Source organism: Lynx rufus, unplaced genomic scaffold (assembly GCF_022079265.1).
Source record: "Lynx rufus isolate CCGP_SWC_20201006 ecotype Redwood Valley unplaced genomic scaffold, mLynRuf1.p SCAF_14, whole genome shotgun sequence".
NCBI lineage: Eukaryota > Metazoa > Chordata > Mammalia > Carnivora > Felidae > Lynx > Lynx rufus.
Window position 1 is genome coordinate 53318710 of NW_025814828.1, and position 17474 is coordinate 53336183.

The 17474-nt window shown below is 36.4% G+C and overlaps 1 protein-coding gene across 1 annotated transcript in view; it reads left to right on the forward strand.

The window, feature by feature from the left end:
- The window catches only part of APOOL (apolipoprotein O like), a 115094-nt gene that overhangs the window by 35003 nt on the left and 62617 nt on the right, over nucleotides 1–17474 (forward strand). Inside the window, exon 2 of the mRNA XM_047076283.1 lies at nucleotides 12625–12729. Within this exon, the coding sequence (XP_046932239.1) occupies nucleotides 12625–12729 (105 nt within the window). The remainder of the gene's footprint in view (nucleotides 1–12624; nucleotides 12730–17474) is intronic.

Below are 17474 nucleotides of genomic sequence, written 5' to 3' on the forward strand. Positions count from 1 at the left end.
TGCCTAGGACACAATCCCTGAAATGCTATGCCCTTGGGAACTGGGAACACTGCACTGCAGGGCACTACAGGATATCTTTTTCATAAGGCCATTACCTTCAAAAGCAAGAGACATAGCTGACTTTCCTAACATACAGAAACAGACAAAATGAGGAGACAGAGAAATATGTCCCAAATGAAAGAACAGAAAAAAACCATAGCAAGAGACCAGAGTGAAACGGATGTAAGTAATACGCTTGAGAGAGAATTTAAAGTAATGATTGTAAAGATATGCACTGGACTTGAGAAAAGAGTAGACAACATCAGTGAGGACTATAACAAAGAGATAAAAAAAAAGGAACCAATCAGAGATAAAGAACACAATAAAATTAAAAATACACCTGATGGAATAAATAGTAGGATAGAGGAAACAGAGGAATGAGTTGATCTGGAAGACAAAGTAAAGGAAATTAATCAAGGTGACCAAAATAGAAGAAAAAAGAATCATTCAAAATGAGAATAAATTTGGGGAACTTTGTGACCCCATCAAACGTAATAACATCTGCATTATAGGGATCTCAGAAGAAGAGTGAGAAAAGGGGGCAGAAAATTGTTTTGAAGAAATAAGAGCTATAAACTTCCCTAATGTGGAGAAGGAACAGATACTTAGATCCAGGAGGCACAGAGATTCCCCCAACATAATCAGATGAAGGAAGGCCACAACAAGACACATAGTAATTAAAATGCCAAAAAGTAGTGATAAAGAGAAGACAAGAAAACAGCAGCAGAGTAGGAGGACTCTAGGCTCCTCTTAACCCATGAACACAACTAGATAACTGTCAAATATCCTAAATACCCCAGAAACCAACTTGAGGACTGGCAGAAGAAACTTCACAACTAAAGGGAGAGAAGAGGCCACATCCAAGATGGTAGGAAGTGCAGAGACATGGTTTAGGGGAGAAACAGATCCTGGCTGCTGCAGAGGGGAGGGAGCTGAGGTGGAGAAGGGTGAAAGAGAGAGGAGCATATAGGGGGATGCACAAAGAGAGTGTTTCCCCATAGCCACTGGCTTGAAAAATGAGAGGTGCTAATTTAATGAGTTTATGCAACCAGCAGAGCTTAAAGTCTGGATTTTTTTTTAAAAACCTGGATTTTTTAAAGGTCAGTGAGCTTGGTTGGGATAGAGCCTAGAGGACACTGTGCTGCTCCTGGAGAGAAGATAGGCAAACAACCCCAGGGACAGACAGCTTGGAAACAGTGATCTGCTGAAGAGTGCCTGGGGTACATATTGGGGATATTATTAACTCTTCACAGAGATGCCTCTCCTGGAACAAAGGAGCTAGCTGGCACCATTTCCCTCCCCTGACCCTCAGCATAAATAAAGACCAACCTGCAAACAGCACAGCACATACCCAGGCTGCCTAACTTGAACACACCAAGCCCTCCCCCCCCCCTGCCACAGTGCTCTGGTGGGTTTTCCCTTTTCAGTCACATTTTCTTCAATCCTAACGCAGCAGGCCTCTCCCTGCTGAGACCAGCACCAGCCCCTGCCCACACTGTGTATCCAACCAGAGATTTCTTCAGGATCTCAGTTCTGGTGGAGGTGTTGACAAGTCTTATTTCACAAGCAGGCCAGAACACATCTAGTTAAAACTCACCGCATTTAGGCCAGGGACCAAACACTGCCAAAAGCAGGCAAGGAGAGCCTCTGCAGATGAAGGGCCTGAAGGATAGAGCAGCCAGAATAGAACAGCAAAGTGCATGCAGCACACACTGGACACTTCCTGAAGTGCCAGGCCCTGGATACTGCATGATCTCTTTATAAAGGCATTAATCTAAGGAGCAGGATATATCTGGTTTTCTAACACAGAGAAGAAGGCAGAAACTTAGACAAAATGTAGACTTTATACCAAATGAAAGAATGGGATAAGGTCACAGACAGAGATCTAAGCGAAACAGATATAAGTAACATGCTTAATGGAGAACTTAAAGCAATGATCATAAGTATATATACTGGACTTGAGAAAAGAATGTAAGCATTATGGAGACCATTACCACAGAGATAAAAGTTAAAAAAGAATCAGAGATGAAGAATGCAATAAACCGGATTAGAAATATACTTCATGCAATGAACAGTAGGCTGGAAGAAGCAGAGGAATGAATTAATGACCTAGAAGGCAACAAAATGGAAAGCAATGAGCCTGAACAAAAGAAAGGAATTTTGCAAAACAAGAATAGATGAAGAGAACTCAGTGACTTTACCAAACATAATAATATTTGTATTATAGGCGTCTCAGAAGAAGAAGAAGAAAAGGGAGCAAATTTTTTGAAGAGATAATACCTGAAAACTTTCCTAATCTTGGGATGGAAACACACATCCAGACTTAAGAGGCACAGATAATTCCCAACAAAATCAACAAAAACAGGCTCACACAAAGACGTATTGTAATGAAATTTGCAAAATATAGTGATAAGGAAAATATCTGAAGGGGTGCCTGGGTGGCTCAGTCAGTTAAGTGTCTGACTTTTGGTTTCAGCTTAGGTCATGATCTCATGGTTTGTGAGACTAAGCCCCTTGTTGGGCTGCCCACTAACAGCATGGAGCCGGCTTGGGTTTCCCTCTCTTTCTGCCCCTCCCCACCCTCTCTTGAAATAAACTTTTTTATTTTTTATTTTATTTTTTAAAAATTTTTTAACATTTATTACTGTGACACAGAGAGACAGAACATGAGCATGGTAGGGGTGGAGAGACGGGGAGACACATAATCTGAAGTAGGCTCCAGGCTTTGAGCTGTCAGCACACAGCCTCACGCTGGGCTCTAACTCACAAACTGTGAGATCATGACCTGAGCCGAAGTCAGACGCTTAACCGTCTGAGGCACCCAGGTGCCCCAAATAAATAAACATTTTGAAAAAAGAAAAAAAATTGTAAAAGCAGCAAGACAAAAGAAATCCTAATTTTACAAGGGGAAATCCATAACGCTAGCTGAAGATTTCTTAACAGAAACATGGCAAACCAGAAGGGAGTGGCATGAGGTATTCAAAGTGCTGAATGGGAAACATCTGCAGCAGAGAATACTTTAGACAGGAAGGCTATCATTCAGAATAGAAGGAGCAAAAAATAGTTTTCCAGACAAAACTAAAAGAGTTTGTGATCACTGAACCAGCATTGTAACAGATATTAAGGGGGACTCTTTGAGTGGAAAGGAGAGACCGAAAGTGACAGTATTAGGGCAGGAAACACAAAAGCAGTAAAAATGAATATTTCTGTAAAAATCCAGTCAAGGAACTCAGAAGAAAGACAAAATGTAATAACATATCTAAAACATGATGAGGAGAGGAAGAAAGAATGGATTGATACTTGATTTGCAGAAGAGGTTATATACAAACTTAATGGTAACCATATATTAAAAACCATTAATAAACATGCAAAGTATAAAGAGAAATCCTATTATATTACTGAAGAAAATCAGCAAAACATGAGAGAAATGCAAGAAAGGATCAGAGAAAATCTCCAGAAGCAAACACAAAACACGGAATAAAATTGCAATATAAATCTATCAATAAGTACTTTGAATGTACATGGACTGAATGCTCCAATCAAAAGACATAGTGTGTCAGTATGTATAAAAAAACAAGGTCATCATTATTCTGCCTACAAGAGACTCATTATAGACCTAAAGCTACTTTCAGATTGGAAGTCAGGGGATGGAGAAATATTTATCATGCAAATGGATGTCAAAAGAAAGCCACAATTGTAATATTTATATAGGACAAACTCGACTTTAAGCAAAGATTATAACAAGACACAATAACAAGACACATAATAATGGGGACAGTCCAACAGGAATATAGAACAATTGTAAATATGTATGCATCCAAGATGGGAGCACTTAAATACATACAGCGATTAATAACAAAAGTTAAGGAACTAATTGATAGTAATATAATAACAGATAATGTGGGACTTTAACACCCCACTTACAACAATGGACAGGTCCTACAAATAGAAAATCAACAAGGAAACTATGGCTTTGAGTATCGTACTGGACCAGATGGACTAGACAGACATATTCAGAACTTCCATCTTAAGATAGTGGAATGCACATTCTTTTCTAGTGCATATGGAACATTTTCCAGAATATACCACATATTATGTCACAAAAATGGACTCAACAAATACAGGAAGATTGAAGTCATGCCATGTACCTTTTCTGACCACAATGTTATGAAACTAGAAGTCAACAACAAGAAATAACTTGGAAAGAACACAAATATTTGGAGGTTAAAGAACATACTACTAAAGAATGAATGAGTCAACCAGGAAATAAAAGAAGAAATAAAAAAATATATGGGAACAAATGAAAATGAAAACACAACTACCAAAATGTTTAGGATGCAGCAACAAGTGGTGCTAAGGGAAGTATCAGTAATATAGGCCAATGTCAAGAAACAGGAACAATCTCAGGTAAAGAAACTTACCTACACCTAAAGGAACTTGTAGAAGAACAACAAATAAAGCCTAAGGCCAGTAGAAGAAGGGAAATAATAAAGATGAGAGCAGAAATAAATGATACAGAAACTGAGAAAACAATAGAACAAGTCAATGAAACCAGGAACCCATTCTTTGAAAAAATTAATTGATAACCCCCTAGCCAGATTTATCAAAAAGTAAAGGTAAAGGATCCAGATAAATAAAATCGTGAATGAAAGTGGAGAAATAACAACCAACAACATAGAAATACAAATAATAAGAGAATACTATGAAAAACTATATGGCAAAAATTTGGACAACCTAGAAGAAATGGATAAATTCCTAGAAGCATATCAACTACCAAAATTGAAACAGAACAAATAGAAAATTTGAGCAGACACAGCACCAACAAGAAATTGAATTAGTAATGAAGAATCTCCCAACAAACAATAGTCCAGGAGCAGATGGCTTCACAGGTAAATTCTACTAAACATGTAAAGAAGAGTTAATACTTATTCTCAAAATACTCCAAAAAATAGGAAAAAAAGGGAAAAATTACAAATTCATTCTATGAGGACAGCATTTCCCTGATAAGAAAATCAGATAAGTACACCACTGAAAAAGACAACTGCAGGTCAGTATCTCTGACAAACATGGATTAAAAAATCCTCAACAAAGTACTAGCAATTGATTCCTACCTGCATTAAAAAAATCATTCAGCACAATAAAGTGGGGTTTATTCTTGGATTGCAAGGGTGATTTAATGTTTGCAAATCAATCAGTGTGATACACCATATTAATAAAGGATAAGAACCATGTGATCATTTCAATACATGCAGAAAAATCATTTGACAAAGTACATCCATACATAATAAAAACCATAAACAAAGTAGGTTTACAGGAATATACCTCAACATAATAAAGGCCATGTACTAAAAACCCACAGGTAATATCATCCTCAATGGGGAGAATACTGAGAGCATTTCCCCAAAGATCAGGAACAAGACAGCAATGTACACTCTCACCACTGTTATTGAATATAGTACTGGGAGTGCTAGTCATAGCAATCAGACAGCAAAAAGAAATAAAAGGCATTCAGATCAGCAAGGAAGAAGTAAAAGCTTTACTATTTGCAGGTGACATAGTATTATTATGCAAATAACCTGATAGACTCCACCAAAAATCTGCTAAATCTGATGAAAGAATCCATTAAGTTTGCAAGATATAAAATCAAAGTATAGAAATCTGTTCCATTTCTATACACCAATAATGAAGTAGCAGAAAGAGATATCAAGGAATGAATCCCATTTACAATTGCATCAAAAACAATAAGATACTTTAGAGTAAATTTAATTAAAGAGGTGAAAGACCTATTCTCTGAAACTATGAAACACTGAAGAAAGAAATTGAAGGACACGGAGAAATGGGAAGACATTCCATGCTCATGGACTGAAAGAACAAATATTGTTAAAATGTCTATACTAGCCAAAGCAATCTGTACATTTAATGCAATCCCTATCAAACTACCACCAGCATTTTTCACAAACCTAGAACAAATAATCCTAAAATTTGTTTGAACTCACAAAAGACACTGAATAGCCAAAGCAGTCTTGAAAAAGAGAAGCAAAGTTGGAAGCATCACACTTGTAGTCTTCAGGATATATTACAGTGTTTTAATGGTCAAAATAGTATGGTACTGGCATAAAAATAGACACAGACAATGGAATAGAAAGGAAATCCAGAAATGAACCCACAAATACATGGTTAATTAATCTTTGACAAAGCAGGAAGGAATATCCAATTGGAAAAAGACATTCTCTTCAACAAATGTATTGGGAAAACTGGATGGCAACATGCACAAGTATTGGACCACTTTCTTATATCATACACAAAAACAAATTAAAAATGGATTAACAACCTAAATGTAAGATCTGAAACTATAAAAATCCTAGAAGAGAACACAGGCTTTGACATTGGCTAGAGCAACTTCTTTCTAGGTTTGTCTCTTGAGGCAAGGGAAACAAAAGCAAAAATAAACTTTTGTGACTTCATCAAAATAAAAATCTTTTGCACAGTGAAGGAAACAGCAAAACTGAAAGGCAGCTTATGGAATAGAAGATATTTGCAAATGATATATTGGATAAAGAGTATCCAAAATACATAAAGAGCTCAACACCCTAAAAACAAAAAATCCAATTAAAATGGGCAGAAGACATTCATAGACATTTTTCCAAAGAAGACATACAGAGGGCCAAAGATAAAATGAACACATAAAAGATGTTCATTATCACTGATGTTCAGAGAAACCTGAATGAAAACTACAATGAGTTATCACCTCACACTTGTCAGAAGGGGTAAAATCCAAGACATAAGAAAGGTTAGTGAGGGTGTGGAGATAAAGGAACCCTCTTGCACTCTTTGTGGGAATTCAAACTGGTGCAGCCACTGTGCAAAATGGTATGGATGTTTTTCAGCTCATTAAAAATAGAAGTAACTCTATGATCCAGTAATTGCATTACTGGGTATTCACACAAAAAATACAAAAACACTAATTCAAGGGGTTACATGCACTTCTCTGTTTATTTGCAGCATTATTACAATACTCAAACTATGGAAGCAGCCCATGTCCATCAGTAGATGAATGGATAAAGAAAATATGTCTATATATAAATGTATACATGTAAATGTGTATATATATGTTTATATACACATATATATACAGTGTAAACATATATATATATACACACATACACAGTGGAATATTTTTCAGCCATGGAAAATAATGGAACCTTGCCATTTGCAAGAACATGAACAGAGCTAAAGTGTATAATGCTAAGCGAGATAAGTCAGTCAGAGAAAGAAAGACAAGTACCATTTGATGTTACTCATATGAGGAATTTAAGAAATAAAACAAATGAATGAAGGAAAAATAGACCCAGAAACAGACCATTAACTAAGAACAAACTGGTGGTTACCAGATGGGAGGTGGATGGGCAATGGGTGAACTTCACAGTGGTTATTAAAGAGTACATTTAAGAGGTGTCGGGGTGGCTCAGCCAAGTTAAGCATCTGACTTCAGCTCAAGTCATGATCTTGCAGTTTGTGAGTTCAAGCCCTGCATTGGGCTCTCTGTCAGTGCAGAGCCCACTTCAGATCCTCTGTCTCCCTCTCCCTGTGTCCTTCCCTCACTTGTGCACTCTCTCTCAAAAATAAATAAACATTACAGAAAAGAGTACATTAAAAAAATCCCTGAATTTGTCATAAGTTTTTGAAGTTCATTTTTTAATTCTCATTCCAAATAGTATCCACATATTGGAATTTATTATTTTTAAGTTTCTCAAGTCTTTCACTCCATTTTGCTTTGTTTATTTATTGAGGAAATCAGGTTATGTCATTTGCCCTATAGAGTTTCTGAATTCTTGAAAAATTTTTAATGAATTCCTAGGGTGTCTGTTTCACTGTCTTTATCTTATGTATCAAGGTAGTATAGGGCAGCTAACTGATAATTCGTATTTAAATTGAGAGCTGGAAGATTTTGCTTTAACTTCATTAATCTTTATCCCCTACTAAAAATCTCAGTCTTTCAAATACCAGCATACTCTAATTGTGTTATTCTACAAAACACACCTAGCAGTTTCATAATAAAATGACATCACTACTACCAACAATACGATTAGAACCATTATGAAACACATTACTAAGAAGTTTTAAATTTTTTGTTGTTTTTACATTTGTATTTTTTGCTGTTCTCTCTGTCCTTTGGGTATATTGCCCATTAGGAATGGACAATCAGGGGTGCCTGGGTGGCTCAGTTGGTTGGGTGGACAACTTCGGGTCAGGTCATGATCTCATGGCTCATGAGTTCGAGCCCCATGTAGGGCTCTATGCTGACCTCTTGGAGCCTGGAGCCTGCTTCGGATTCTGTGTCTCCCTGTCTCTCTGCCCCTCCCCTGCTCACATTCTTGTCTCTCTCTGTCCCAAAGGTAAATAAACATTAAAAAAAAAGGAATGAACAATTAATTGCATGGTTGTAGGTACACTATGAATTGTTCTTCTCTGTGTTCATTGCCTCTAAATGGTTTATTTCATTTTCCTTTTAATTTTTAAGGCTTACCTTTTTAACTTTACATTTTTAAATTGAAAAAATTTTATACTTTTCACAGGACTCTTTAGTAAAAAAAAGTCCTTTGCCACATGGTGATACATTTCTAAAGCAGAACTAATAATTAGGGACTGTTTTTATGTTAGACTATAATTAATGCTGTTTATTACAAAATAGCTAGCACAATTTCTTATAGAAGAGAGCTTTAAATTTTAATTCTATTAGTAAAGAAGAGGAAACCCCTATGTTTATGTTCCCAGTGAAGTTGGATAAGGCACTATTTTACCATATTATTTCAGCTGTCATATTGTGACCTGGTTGGTGTCCCTTCTGTGATCCAATTGGTCTTATATTTTTTTCACATTTTTTTGGTGATGCTGGTATTTAAAATAGTTCTCATGCATAGTGCACAAGTTTATCTTGTGTTTTTAAGTGCAAGAAATATGATATTCCTTATAGAGAAAATATGTGTGTTCAATATATTTTGTTTAAGAATGAGTTATAGTGCTGTTGGCCATAAGTTTAATGTTAATGAGTTAACAATGTGTATTAAATAAGGTGTTTTTATTTTTTTAAATCCTTTTTTTAGAACTAAGGTGTTTTTAAATGGAAACACGTATATCAGGGCACCTGGGTGGCTCAGTCGGTTGAGTGTCCGACTTCAGCTCAGGTCATGATCTCACAGCTCATGAGTTCAAGCCCAGCATCAGGCTCTGTGCTGACAGCTTGGAGCCTGGAGCCTGCTTTGGATTCTGTGCCTCCCTCTCTCTCTGCCCCAACCCACTCACATTCTGTCTCTGTCTCTCAAAATAAATAAACATTAAACAAAATTTAAATGGAAACACGTATAAATCAAGGTTACATATTGGTCAGCTGATGAAAACATAACCAGAGGCTTGCGAGAAATTAAGTGTTTATTTTCCCTAGGAGCAGTGTTTCAGTATTCCTTAAATAAATTTTCACAGCTACTTTGTGAATTGCAACTACTGCAAATAATGACAGTCAACTATAGTTTGATTACAGAAGTGTTTGGAAGGTTTGTGTCTTATATGGGAGTTATCCTGATGCTCATCTTCAGTCTTGGTTTTTGTAAATCTCTTTTACAATAGAATTTTGTCCTAAAACCTGTTAACTTCTGGAGGAAGCCAGTTTTTATCTCTCATTAATTTTAAACAAGTCAACCTGTTAACTTCTGGAGGAAGCCAGTTTTTATCTCTCATTAATTTTAAACAAGTCATTTATAATTTTGAATCGACAAATCATTATTTTGAAGTTACAAATAATTTTAAGTCATTATTTTGAAGTTACGAATAATTTTAATGCAAGGTCTTACCTTGTGAAAAGTACGATTGGCTTTGTTCAATTTTAATGCTCTTTAACAGCTTTATTAGCTTGTATGTTTGCATACTACCCCCAAACTCTAATACTTTTTGAATATCTTGTTTAATTTTCTAAATCAGGAATTGACATTTTTTTTCTATAAAGGATTAGTAAGTTTTTAGACTGTACAGAACATAAGGCCACATATCCTTCTTTGATTTTTGTTTATTTTTATTTTCATAAACCTTTACATATTAATAAAAAAATTTAGTTCAGAGACCAGGCCAGATTTAGCCAAGAGCGGTAGGTTGCCAATTCCTATTCTAAAATTTTCACTGTGGTATGCAGTCAGCTGCCTCTCTTTGGGTAGGGATCCCTTCTTCATCAGTATAACCTGTTTTTGAAAAGCCTGAATATGCCAATGTGCTATTTTCTTTGGACCAAAATCTTGGCCTTTTTTGTTTAGAGACAACAAATATGCTATATTTTATTGTTATTATGTTTCTCAACCAGAGCCTGATAAACATCAAATACATGGAGGAAGAAAAATGAAGTGTAAGCACAGCCACTTAACATCTTCGTCCAGGGAGGAAAGATTGAGGAGCAAAAATTAATTGCCTATTTACCAAAGACAAATCAGTTTTACATTATACATATAATGTTTATGATTACCATAAAAAGAAAGGCATTCCCATGTTTTTCAGATATATAACCTGGGACATGAGCATAGTACTGTCCAGTAGGAATTTCTTCAATGATGGAATTACTGTGTATCTGTGCTGTACAGTACACTGTTGAGCATGTGAAATGGGGCTAATATGACTAAGGAAATAAATTTAACATTTTACTTACTTTATTTTAATTTAAATAACCACAAGCAGCTAATAGTTACCATATTGTGCAGCATAACTCTAAGAGCTTAAGTAACTTGTCCAGATTTAGACAGTTCCACAACTGGAATTCAAAACCAGGCCTGTGTAACTCCTAAGCTCATGTTTTTTCCATTATACCACACTGCCTCATAAATAAAAGGTGGATTGACCCTACCCTACTGAGTAGAAAATGTAGTAAATGCAAATTTACGTAGGCATTTTTCAAGATATGTTAACTTTTTAGGCCACTAGTTTAGTTAATCTAGACTCTGGAGCACTAGATCATAAATATCAAACAATATGAACATATTTTATAGTTTATATAAAATAGTTTTATGTTATTGTATTATGCAAAGTAAGATAAATACACCCTGAGAAGATTTGGGTATTGAAAAATATTTAGGTATTAACTTACTTCAAAAGTGGTGTTTTTTTTTTTTGTATCTAAGGAATAAGGTCTAACCAGGTGTTTTAAAATAGTTTTTAAGTGTAAGAATTGACATTCTTTAATCACTTCAGATATATTAACAAGATTTCTCAGGTGCATGGGAGAGAGTATCATTGATTACATCAGCTTTAATATTTTTTTGCTGAAAAATGACACAGATATGATGTAGAAATCTTATTTCATTAGTGGATACCAAGTGTAAAAAATCAAAAGTAATGTCTTTTGGGAAGGCAGGCCTAGATAAATTATTCTGTGATGCTGGCATATGTACCAAAGGGAAGCTTGAAGGAAAGAAACAGTGAACAAATCTTTATCAGTTTTGAGTCTTCATTTTACCCCGTGTTTCTGGAGTCTCAATCTAAATCAGAGTTATGCCTGGCTCAAACAAGAAATTGCCTAACTAGTTTCAGTAGCTTCCCTTATTCTGCTCAGAAAATATTGAAAACTGTGTTAGAAATGAAGTTTAGACACTATCACTGTTATCAGAGAACGTGTAAAATTCTTTGGCTAGTATTTGTTCCAGTTCTTGTACAATTTCACTTGTGTGTAATCAAGAGACCTCTTTCCTCTGGATGTCCTTTGTCAATTTCATCAAACCTCCTTTCCTATGTAAAACTTTAACAGTATTTGTTCCCTGGAAAGCTTTTCATTTGGCCTTGAACACATAATCTTTAGGAATTATTTTGGTACCTGAATGAACACTGGAGCACTTTGTTCTAAGAGCCAGTGATTTTCCTGCATTCTTATTTCAAATCAAGCTATATCTGAAACAGAGGTCACTTTTGGCTTTAGATTAAGCACGAGACAGAGAAAGAGCAATGTGTTGAGAAGTTAGGAAAAAGGATTTGTAATGGTAAGAAATAACTTTTATAAATAATATAAGTTGTATTTCAAGATACAGCTTGAATCACCTAGTACTCCTTATCACCCTAGTCTTTTACTTTCTCCATTTATCATTTTGTAATATGTCATTTATTTATTGTGTTTATTGCCTGTTTGTGCTCCACTAGAATGTCAGCTCCATAAGAGCAAGAATCTTTGTTTTTTTTACTGATAATATCCTAGGCATGGAGGGTGTGGTCTGATAGTATTTCCTGAGCATGGTCTGACATTTATTTGTAGACTGATGAATACCATGATCTTTTCTACTTCATCACTCAGATTTTGTATTCACTTCTTAATAATTATTTTATTGATATATTCTACATGAAGTACACAGTTAAAAAATTAATAAAAATAATATTTTACCATCTAGTATGGTAAGAGAATTTTAGGAATTATATTCTAAAAATGTATGAAGCAATTTGGAGTGCTTGAGTTTTTACTACTTCAAATGAAACCCATTAGTGTTCTAGGATACCAAATTTATCAGGAAATGGAAGATGAGGAGCTTTTCAATTAAAAATATGTTTTTGATATATCTTTCTCAGATGGGAAAACTGATAACCATACCTGCAGGTCTGATGTGTGCATCTATAAGTGTACATGCAGCCAAAGAAGAAGAATTGAAAAAGCAGCTAGTAAAACCAGAGCAGGTAATTTGCCTACAAAAGTTTGTGAATTTTGTATAACATAAATATGCAAAAGCCATGAGTGTTTTTTTTGAGTTATATCCATTCATCAAAAATATATCTTTAATGAAAATGTTAAGCACGTTTTAGAAGTTGAAAGAGGGGCACATAGGTGGCTTAGTCAGTTAAGCATCTGACTTTGGCTCAGGTCATGATTTTGCAGTTCATGAGTTCGAGCCCCACATCGGGCTCTGTGCTGACAGCTTGGAGTCTGGAGCCTGCTTCAGATTCTGTGTCTCCCTCGCTCTCTTCCCCTTGCCTGCTGACACACACTCTCTCTCTCTCTCTCTCTCTTTCTCTCTCAAAAATAAATATACATTAAAAAATAAAAAAGGAAGTTGAAAGAAATAGTTATAGGGTGTATCAAAATAAATACTGTATTTATTATATTTAAATCAAACATCTAGGAGGAGATTCAGATAGTGGAGGAGTAGGGTGACCCAGGCTTGCCTTGTCCCTTGAAAACAGCTAGATAAATATCAAATCATTCTGATCACCCAAGAAATAGATCGGTGGCCTGAGCGAACAAACTGCACAACTAGAGATAAGAAAAACTGCCACATTATGGAAGGTAGGAATTGCAGAGAGTTGATTTGGAGGATAAAAGAGCTGTGGGCATTGAGGAGGGGAGGGAGCCCTGATCATGACAGAGGAGTGAGAATGAGAGAGAATGTGAGGAGAGAGAGCGACAGAGAGAGAAAGAGTGAAAACACGCACAAATGATTGCATGACAAAAACCTCTTGCCGAAACCCACTGACTTGGAAAAGGAGAGAGGCTAAATACCATAAGTTTTTGTAAGCAATGGAGTGCAGAGTCTGAAGTTTTGGAGGTCTGTCCCGTTGCCAGTGTCCTCTGGTGGGCTTAGCAGTGCTCTGGTGGGGAAGGAGGGCAAAAAACCAGGAGCAGGAAGGGTGGCCTGAGGATCCCCAGGGTTGCACAAGGAGAAGCACTTCCCTTTCTTGTAGTGCATTTGGGAGAGGTGGCATGGTCTTTCCAGGGACAAAAGACATGGCAGGCATCATTGAGTGTCCCCGTTCACTAACATAGAAACAGGGATGCCAGGTGAGTGTGGCAAGCCTTTGTGTGGGCTTCTTGCTTCTCTTTACTATAAACTCAGAGCCGCTATGCAGTCATGTAACTGTTTTCTGGGACAAGCTGATGTCCTGCCACAGTGCAGTGAGACCCTCCCCCAGAGGATCTGCACAGGTCTGTGCCACTAGGATCTCTTGGATTTGGAGTTTTGAAAAACCAGCTGCATGCCTGAGATAAAACACAGGAGTGCTGTGCCAGCTTGCAGGCAGACAGCTCAGATGCAGGCAGGGTGAAGGCAGTGATCTGAGAGAAGCCTGGGATACAGGAGTGGTCATCATTTCCTCTTCTCTGAAGGCTTCCTCAGAGGTAAGGAAAAAGTGCAGGTAAATCTCTCCTAGGACAAGTCTGCCTGAGAATCCGGGCCCCATCCCCATCCCCAGACAACCAGCACAAACCCCCTTGTGTGTACCAAATCTAGTGATCATAAAGTGCTACAAAGCTTAAGCCCTAGGGGAAATAGGATCTAACTTCCTTTGTTTTTATTAATCTTTTTGTATGGGATACAGAATAATTTATTTTATTTATTTAAAAAAATTAATTTAATTTTATTATTTTACCTTTTTTGGATCTAGCTTCTTTTAACAAGCAGACCAAAACACACCTAGGACGTAGCTTCTTTTATAAAAAATTTTTTAACGTTTTAATTTATTTTTGAGAGACGTAGACAGAGCATGAGTGGGGGAGGGGCAGAGAGAGAGGGAGGCATGGAACCCGAAGCATGCTCCAGGCTCTGAGCCGTCAGCACAGAGCCCAATGATGGGGCTCGAACACAAGAACCATGAGACCATGACCTGAGCTGAAGTCGGATGTTTAACCAACTGAGCCACTCAGGTGTCCCAATAATAGGCTTTTTAAACAATCATACAAAAAAGCAGTGATTCGGACAAAAATGACAGGATGGAGGAATTCACCCCAAGAGAAAGAACAGGATGTCACAGCCAGGTATTTAATCAATATAGATACAAGTAAGATGTCTGAACCAAACTTTAAAACAATAATCATAAGGACACTAGCTGGGATTGAAAAAATAATAGAAGACACTAGTGAATTCCTTACTGCAGAGATAAAAGAACTAAAAACTACTCAGGCTGAAATAAAAAAATGCTGTAACCAAGATGCAAAACCAAATATATGCAGACTTTGAGGATGGATGAAGCAGAGGAACCAATCAGTGATATAGAAGATAAAATTATGGGAAGAAACTGAAGCCAAAGTAAAGAGGGAAAGAAAGGTATTGGATTACAAATATATATAGAACTCAATACCTCCTTAAACATAATAATATTTGTATCATAGGCATCTCAGAAGAAGAGAAAGAGAAAGGGGCAGAAGCTTTATTTGAGCAAATTTTGGCTGAAAACATCCCTAATCTGAGGAAGTAAATAGGCATCAAAATCCAAGATGCACAGAGAACTCTGATTAATTCAACAAAGCTGACTATAACCAAGATATATCATAGTCAAATTCACAAAATACATAGATAAGGAAAGGAAAGAATCCTGAAAGTAGCAAGGGGAAAAAGTCCTTAACCTACAAAGAAAGACATCAGGTTCCCAACATATCTTTGTAGAGAAACTTGGCAGGCCAGAAGGGAGTAGTATGATATATTCAATGTGTTGAATGGGAAAAATATGCAGCCAAGAATACTTTATCCGGCAGGCTGTCATTCAGAATAGAAGCAGAGATAGAGTTTCCCAGACAAAACAAAAGGAGTTTGTGACCACTAAAAAAGTCCTATAAGAAATATTAAAGGGGCTCTTTTGGTGGGGGGGAATAAACCAAAAGCAGCAACCACTACAAAAGAACAGAGAACATCGTCAGAAACACCAATTTCAAGTAACACAATGGCACTAAATTCATATCTATCAATAATTACTCTGAATATAAATGGACTAAATGCTCTTATCAAAACACATAGAGTATCAGAACAGATATAAAAAAAAAAAAACGCAGGGGTGCCTGGGTGGCTTGGTAGGTTAAGCGTTTGACTCTTGATTTCAGCTCAGGTCATGATCTCATGGTTTTGAGTTCGAGCCCTGTGTTTGGCTTTTTGATGATTCCAAATGAGACAGAGTCCCTGCTGAAAAGGAGATTTACAGACTAATATCCCTGATGAACATGGATGCAGCATTTCTCAATAAGATACTATCAAATTGAATCCCAACAGTACGTTAGAAGAATCATTCACCACGATCATCTGGGATTTATTCCTGGGCTACACAAACAGTGTGATATACTGTATTAATAAAATAAAGGGTAAGAACCATATGATTCAATAAATGCAGAAAAAGCATTTGACAAAATACAGCATCCATTCTTGATAAAAACCCTCAACCAAGTAGATACAGATTGAACCTAACTCATCATCATAAAAGTTATATATGAAAGACCCACAGCTAATATCATCCCCAATGGGGAAAAACAGAGCTTTTCCTCTAAGGTCAAGAACAAGACATAGATGTCCACTCATTATTATTTAATATAGTACTGGAACTCTTAGCCTCAGCAATCAGACAACAAAAAGAAATTACATCCAAATCAGCAAGGAAGAAGTCAAACTTTCACTGTTTGCAAATGATATGAAACTCTATGTAGAAAACCTGAAATACTCCAAAAAATTGCCATCACTAACACATGAATTTAGCAAAGTTGCAGGAAAAGAAATCAACATACAGAAATATGGTGCATTTCTATTTACCAATAATGAAGCAGCAGAAAAAGAAATGAAGGAATAACCCCATTGACAGTTGCAGTAAAAACAATAATAGACCTAGGAAAAAACATACTCAAAGTGGTAAAAGATCTGTACTCCGAAAACTATAGAATGGTTATGAAGGAAATTGAAGAGGACACATAGAAATGGCATACTTTCCATGCTCATGGATTAGAAGAATAAACATTGTTAAAATGTCTATAATAACCAAAACAACTTAAACATTTACTGCAACCCCTATCAAAATACACCAGAATTATTCTCAGAGCTAGAACAATCTTAAAATTTTCATGGAACCATAAAAGACTCTGAATAACCAAAGCAATCCTGAAAAAAAAGCAAAGCTGGAGACACCACAATTTCAGACATCAAGCTGAATTACAGAGCTGTAGTCATCAAGACAGAATGGTAGTGGCACAAAACTAGATATGTAGATCAATGGAACAGAATGGAAAACCCAGAAATGGACCCACATTTATATGGTCAACTAATCTTTGATAAAGCAGGAATGAATATCTGATGGAAAAGAGTTTCTTCAACAAATGGTGTTGGGAAAACTGGGCATTGACACGCAGAGAATGACCACTTTCTTACACCATATACAAACATAAATTCTAAATGGATGAAAGACCTAAATGTGAGACAGGAAACCATCAAACTCCAATGAGATAACACAGGCAGCCACCTCTTTGACCTTGGCCAGAGTATCTTACTAGACATGTCAGTGGAGGAAAGGTAAACAAAAGTAGACATGAACTATTGGGATCTCATCAAGATAAAAAGCTTCTTCACAGTGAAGTAAACAATCAACAAAACTAAAAGGCAGCCCATGGAATGGGGGAAGATGTTTGCAAATGACTTATCAGGTAAAGGGTTAGTATGCAAAATCTATAAAGTACTTAT